Source organism: Prunus mume, linkage group LG6 (assembly GCF_029339155.1).
Source record: "Prunus mume cultivar Tortuosa linkage group LG6, ASM2933915v1, whole genome shotgun sequence".
NCBI lineage: Eukaryota > Viridiplantae > Streptophyta > Magnoliopsida > Rosales > Rosaceae > Prunus > Prunus mume.
Genome location: NC_142703.1, coordinates 20,388,356 through 20,395,653, shown reverse-complemented (window position 1 = coordinate 20,395,653; position 7,298 = coordinate 20,388,356). Strand labels below are relative to the sequence as shown.

Here is a 7,298-nt window from a genome sequence, read left to right as displayed (position 1 = left end):
TATTCCCACGAGTCCGACCGTTATGTTGAATGAGATGCCGCTCCACGATTCACCAGCATCGGTTTGGTCGTTGGACTCCCTGATGAATTGAGACTCGCCAATTCAAAGGGAGTCAGGCCTATTGGAAGAAAGGCGGCAAATGCCAAGAGAGGGAGCACTTTGAACAATGATTGTGCAATTTTTTTGAAGCAAATTGCTATCAATGACACATTGAGAATTGAGAGAAACATGAAAAGAGATGAGGCTGACAAGGCAAGAGATAAAGCATTTGCATGAGAAAAGGAGTATGCATAAAAACAAGACATGGACAATAAATATTGGGAAACTATGGCCATGGATACGAGCCATATGTCCCTTAAAACAAAGTCATTTTGGAAGCAAGAACGGTGAGATGTTAAAAAGAAGGCTTTTCTGTGACGGTGGACCTAGCAACACAGATTCGTTAAATGATGAAAACCATTAGGTTGTATTGATAGAGTTACCATTTCTTAATTAGTTGTATTGCTTGTCTTTTATTGAATAATATAGCTATTTATTTAAAACATTGCATATATCAAAACAAAGCATAATTCCCACTGCTATGGCAACTTGATCATCCTCTGCTTCTTCAGCAAGTTTGCATATTCTTTCTTCATTTTCCCACTCGGCCCTCTCCAACAACCTTCTTGTGTAAGACATTGAAAGTAGAATGTGTTTTGTAAAATTTGATAAATGAAAGGATATAAAGGATGTGAATGATTGCTGTGAGTTGAAGCTGTAGTTTTATATAGGAATTAGAAGATAGAGATGACACGTGATGCAATTGTAGCAATTGAAAATCTTATCTGAAATCCGAGATGTGAATATATATATATATATATATATATAAAGCAAAAGGTAGAGAATGATGAAACATTCAAAATACCAAAGAATGCCCTTAGTTAATTCAAACATTAAAAATTGAAATTATTAATTAAATGAGAATAATATGGTAAATTCACATTTTTCATATTAAAAAAATTAAAATTAAAAACAAAATTAAATAATAAGTCATACTTTTATGGAATATAACTACCCATGTTATATTTTCTTAATACTAAAAATAAAAGGAAAAAGGAAAAAAAAAACCATGTCAATGGGCTAGTTTTATATTAAATATGGACACATGACAACCAAAAATCTTATTTAAAATATGATATGTGAATTGTATAATAAATATGGACACGTAATAACTGAAAATCTTATTTGAAAATTTTATCCGAAATATGATTTGTGAATTTTATAAAAAATATTGACACGTGACAATCAAAAATCTTACCCAAATTAATCATTTAAGTATAAAAAATAAAATTAATTTAAAGTAAACAGTAATTACCCTTTACCATGGCAATGAGTGGAACCCAACTTACTTTTTACAGGGACAGATACTGTTTACGTAAATAGTAACAACGTTTTGTCTCCCCTTATCCTTTACCATGGCAAGTGGGCAACACAGTAATTCAGTGGCATATCCTGTAAATATGAAAATCTTGTAGGGTCGTTTTCCCAACCCAGTCATCCTCAACCTCTAACTCCTCTCGCACCACCTTTTCTTTGCCTCCCAAGGCAGATTGAATTCCCAAATTCAAGGTCCTCACTCTTTGCTCTCAGACAACTTTATCTTTCTCTACATCCAAAATTAGGGTTTGTAATTCCCAATTAAATGCCCGTTTTTTCAATGTTTTTTTTTTGGTCTCTGATGATACCCTTTTGAATTGGGGGTGGGGTTGTGGGTATTCCTTTTTGTTTCAATTCTAGGTTTTAGTTTTTCAATTTCAACTAAAAATTCCCTTTTTCTATTTGGTTGTGGGGCTTTTCATTGTTCGTGAAAGTTTTGGTGGCTTTGAGCTGTAAATGTACTATTAGAAATGTCAGAATCCAATCACCAGAACTCAATGTATGGCTCAGGAGGAGGAGCCCCGCAGAGTAATCAAGTTGAGGAACAAGAAGACGACGTTGAAGAGTCCATAGACAACCCTCACATACGCTTCGAAGATAGTAGCGCCATTCCTCCCAATCCACTGTACCTTACCAGCTCAGAATACCCTCCGCCGGCGGCCACGAACGGCGGCTCTGATCAGCTTACGCTGTCGTTTCAGGGCGAGGTTTACGTCTTCGACGAAGTTTCTCCTGATAAGGTAAAGTTCTTTCGCTTCTGGGTGGTGCTCAATTTGAGTGTAACTGTTTTTGGACTTTTGGTTCATTCTGTACTGGTGATTTCTGCTTTGTTTTCTTTGTTATAGTGGTGTTTAGTCTGATGGGTTTGGCTAGACCTTAAATTACTTGCTTTTCTTTGAGAAAATGGGTTTTGATTAGTTTGTGGGAATCATGCAGTTAAAGTAAGTTCTTTGAGTGGTTCAATGTTTGCTGAACATCATAATTGGGTTTTTTATTTATTGTTTATGCATATGGGCAATCTGTGTTATGAATTAAAGTCTTTAGGTGTTAATGAGAGGGGTTGTCTGAGAGACTTGAGCATCTGTGGTTGTTTTTCACAGGTGCAGGCCGTACTACTACTTTTGGGCGGATATGAAATCCCTTCTGGCATTCCTTCGATGGGGCCGGTTCCTCTTAACCAGCAAGTGTGTACTTATATATATATATATATATATATATATATTTATGTATAAATCATGCAAAAGTTTATTGGAATGTAGTCTTTCAGTTGGTGTTATTTTTTAACTTTGTTGCGATAATGACATCTCTTACAGGGTATGAATGACTTACCTGTAAAACCAATTCAACCGCAAAGAGCTGCATCTTTAAGTCGGTTTCGTGAGAAAAGAAAAGAACGTTGTTTTGATAAGAAAATCCGATACACTGTGCGAAAAGAAGTTGCACTCAGGTACTACAAGATTATCTACTTGTTTATTCATTTTCCTTGGCCTTTCAGTTGAAAGTTCTCTATCATTCTCTGACAAAGACTCTATGCCACTTTTGTAAATGCATGTCCTGATTTATAATGTTGTTTAGCATCCTTTTCATGATTCCTTATTCAAGTATACAGTTTCTGATAAGGCTGTTGTTTTTTTGTTTCTGAGACAAAGTATATTGGAGAATGTGAATTGATATAATCTGTAAATCAGATGATTAATCTTAGTTTAATCATGATATTGGTATCCCCACCATTAAGCATTACATATTATTATAAAGATAGTAAGCTATTTTCCATAGCAGAATATTTGCAGCACATATTGATGTATGCATGCCTCCTATTAAATTCATTTGAATAAATGTTGTACATGTTAATACAACCAAAACTGGAAATTGCTATCAACTAAAGATAAAAAAAATCATTCTGAAAAACTTCATTATGTACAAGCCGTGATATTTGCAAAGATAATGAAAGATGCTGATTCCCAGAATTCAGAAGAAACCGAAGCCCAAAGTGAAGTACAATAGACCAAATAAGGAATAGTTTTTCTTTAAGGAGCTAGGTCTCAGAATAAATGCTGTGATACCATATTGAGAATAATGGGGAAAGAGATGCTAAATCGTCACTCTAGATAGGGCCTAAACGGAGTACAACCCTACTCATAGTAGGATATGATAACAGACCTGTTCTTAGAATGAAATGTAAAGGTATATTATCTAGAAAAGTCTTTCTCAGCACACTGAAACTCCTGAAAGACATAGTTTTTTTTTATAACAATAACCCTCCGATTGGATGAGGGAAAATAACTCGGAATTTAGCTAAAGTCGGGAATTTAAGAGGAGAAATTGACAATTCCCTTGTTTGGCAACTTAAGCGCGGATTTTATTAAATATGACGCGTGGAAAATATCGTGGAAATTGGAGCATCAAATTCCCAAGTTTAATTTCCACCAAAATAGGCGTCATTTAACAATTTCCATAGTGCCATTTACAAAATTTGACATACTTAAATCCAAACACTGAAATCTTCAATTGCCAGAAATTGAAATGATGGAAATCTAAATTCTGTCATTTTAGAATTCTATGTAATTTTTAATTCCTTCATCCAAACGGAAGGTAATGGAAGATCACTTTAACTCCTCAGCCTTTTCTTTTTCTTCCTCTTTTTCTTCCTGCCTTGACTTTTTTGTTATTTCATAATCCTTTTCCTTCTAGCCATCTTTTAATATATTGTGCGTACGTATTTCAGAATGCAGCGTAAGAAGGGTCAGTTTACATCATCCAAGGCTAGTTCTGATGATGGGGGCCCTGCTTCATCTGGTGCAACACAGGGCTCTGGACAAGATGAGAGCATGCAGGAAACTTCGTGAGTCCATCTTCATGTATCGTTACTTATATTTAGGACCATTAGATTTTTGATAGGACATAGGACATTAGATTGATTCTTTAAAGTGATTATGCTTTATGTTGCACTCTACAATCATGTTGCATTGACATTGAGCTGTTTTTATACAGGTTTTGTACTCTAATTGTGCATTTGTTATTTCAAGAGAAATACTTATATTATCTGCATTCTGAAAATTTATGCATAATGTGTTTTCAGGTGCATGCACTGTGGGATAAGCTCAAAATCAACTCCAATGATGCGTCGTGGGCCAGCAGGTCCAAGGACTCTATGCAATGCATGTGGGCTCAAGTGGGCTAACAAGGTTTGAGAGATTATAAGTAATTTAATTTATGCTTTCACTCCCTTTTGGGTATTGATGGATATCTAAAAGAATTGTTTGCATTTTCATAACTGTCTGTGTATGCACATGTATGTATCTCATATAATACATACATATATATATTTCCATGATCTCCGTTTCTGCATTCTTTTATTTTACTTTCCTTCCATATAACAAGTGTTTTGAGGATTTAATAGTAAGCTTTTCAATTTCTCCTCAACCTAATATTTCACTTTTAAATGTACAATGGATCAGTGCATTGTAATGTATTTCAGTCATTTATATCTAATCTACCACCTGCCTTGTTGAGGACCTTAACAGAGAATAACTCTTTTGTCTAAAAGTTCTTAATTGAACTAAGTAACCAATTCTTATCCTATAGATCTTCTTCCACAGTTATGACTAGAACACTTCAAGTGCGACATTTTTATTTTTATTTTTCTTTGCTTACTCCTTGTTGTGGATGTATGAATACACATATAATACACACACACACACACACACACACACACACACACACATATGTATATAGGAAGTCCTGGCACACATGAATACAACATTCATGGTTTAACTGTTGGATGAAAATCCAAACGTTCAGTAGGATACACACAATTTTTTACCTACTCTGTCATTGTCATTGTTATTTTTATCTTGAATTTTCACTCCCTGGTTTAGAGCATGGTAGATGTTTTATTAGAGTATTTAACTAGTTAAAGTTGGAGCATCCAGCCCAAAACCAATTGCAGAGACAGAGAATTGTATATATTGAGATGGAAGGCTTAGAATGATTGATGTGGGACTTTATGTTTTCAACATGCCCCTAACGCTTGGCCAGATTGAGCCAACACGTACTGAGATGTAAGGCTTATAGTGCCAATGCCGAATTTGAATTCTCAACATAAGCCTTACAGATCGATATAATTACCAGGTTGTTGCCCTGGTTTAGAGCATGGTAGATGTTTAGAGCATGGTAGATGTTTTCAACATGCCCCTAAACTGGTTGTGTGTCACAGATCGATATAATTACCAGGTTGTTGCCCTGGGCGATGTGTGACTAGAGAAACTTTTTATATAGAATATGTCTGACAAGGTTTTTGAATCAGCATATTTTTCTCAATCATGGTCTAAGACCATCCGATCCACTTTGCATCTGAGTTGTTTGTATCTGAGAAAACAGTACTTAAGAAGAACTTTATTAGAGAATATATATATCTGTTCAGGCAAACTAGCATGCTGTGTTGCTAGACGGTGAATAAGGGTTGTTAATTAGATGAAATTACGTCTGAATGCGTGGCCCTTATTGACATTTTAGCAATAAACCAGGTTAGATATCTAGCAAAAGAAAAGTACTATATATATTGGAGTTAGCTTTGTTGGTGGTGGATGCATCGCCCAGGGCAACAACCTATGAAAAATGATCAATTAGTAGGAAGTGATTGCTGGTGATTCTCAGTCATCTCTTAATGTATGCTCAACTTTTTGCAGGGAGTTCTAACAGGTGGTCCTAAGGTTTCAAATATAGGTATGCAGGATCCTTCTGCAAAGGGAATTGAACAGGTAAACCACCTCAAGCACCCTGAAAAAATAAAATAAAAATATTGTGATCTTTCTTATATCTGGCATTTTCCTCATGGGTTTTTACCACAGGGTGATGGCGAAGCTAAAGACTCAGTTGCTATAACCTATGGGAGCCAACATCGCCCCTTCCTCTAATGGTGACAACTCAGCCATGACTGTGGACAGGAATTTATGAAGTCCCTTGCAGCCTGGTTGTTTGCCATTTGCTGTATTACAAAGGGATGTCAAATAGATTCAAGTACGTTATCGAGTGTACATATGCTTTAGGGACTTGGAGCTATAAACTAATAGATTTGAAACCCTATTATTTAATGTGATTGTAGTCCGAGGACCAAATTTAGAACCTCATGTCGTTGTAGCATTTGCATTCTATCATCCATGTTGAATATGGCTGCAATACTATTGCCAGTTCTTTCCGTGTCTACAATATAATCAAGAAAGGTTATGGTGATAAATGCAACCTGATTTTGTGAAATTCGTACCACCAGACCAGAAAAGCGGGGATTAAAGCCTATTTTCAGAGGCATGGCCAAGCCATGGTAAATTTGCAGCTTGATAATTGGTGACTTTTCAACTACAGAACGTGTTACTTGGGCGCTTTTTAAATATCAAAGCGAGCCTTACGACATACCAGGTGGAAAATTCAAAATTGAGTGACCAAGTTTGGCCAGTGAATCATCAGCTGCATAATTTGTTTGTCAAGGTCAACAGACGTGGTTTGTTGTGCGTCAGATTCATCCACATTCTTCTATAGCTATGAATCAAAACTTGCATTTAAAAAAAAAAAAAAAAAGTGCTTGTACCCTCTAGGTAATTGGGGTTCAGTGGAAAATAAGATGAGAAAACAGAGAATGACCAATTAAAGAAGTAACAGTGCTGAGCCTAGTAACGTGGGTTTGTAACCTTAATCGATGTGGGTAGCAAACAAAAGAAGGAAGTAACAATTTCAATTCTCTTCCGAAGTTTCCCAAGTAAACAAAAATTTGATATAAATAGTCTGATGTCACCGATTTTTCTCATCAGCATATGAAAAATGATCAATTAGTAATTTCTTGAGATACAAGTTGCCATAATATATAGTTAGTGGTGCTATCTTAAGGC

General features: G+C 35.6%; 1 protein-coding gene across 1 annotated transcript; it reads left to right on the top strand.

Moving 5' to 3' along the window:
* The first annotated feature begins 1,544 nt into the window (after positions 1 to 1,544).
* LOC103335987 (GATA transcription factor 28-like) lies at positions 1,545 to 6,652 on the top strand. The gene is given in 8 exon segments (XM_008239022.3): positions 1,545 to 2,156; positions 2,517 to 2,600; positions 2,730 to 2,863; positions 4,142 to 4,258; positions 4,496 to 4,601; positions 6,105 to 6,176; positions 6,267 to 6,302; positions 6,304 to 6,652. Coding segments are annotated over 8 exon segments (888 nt in total). The 5' UTR covers positions 1,545 to 1,886; the 3' UTR covers positions 6,373 to 6,652.
* The last annotated feature ends 646 nt before the right edge of the window (positions 6,653 to 7,298 follow it).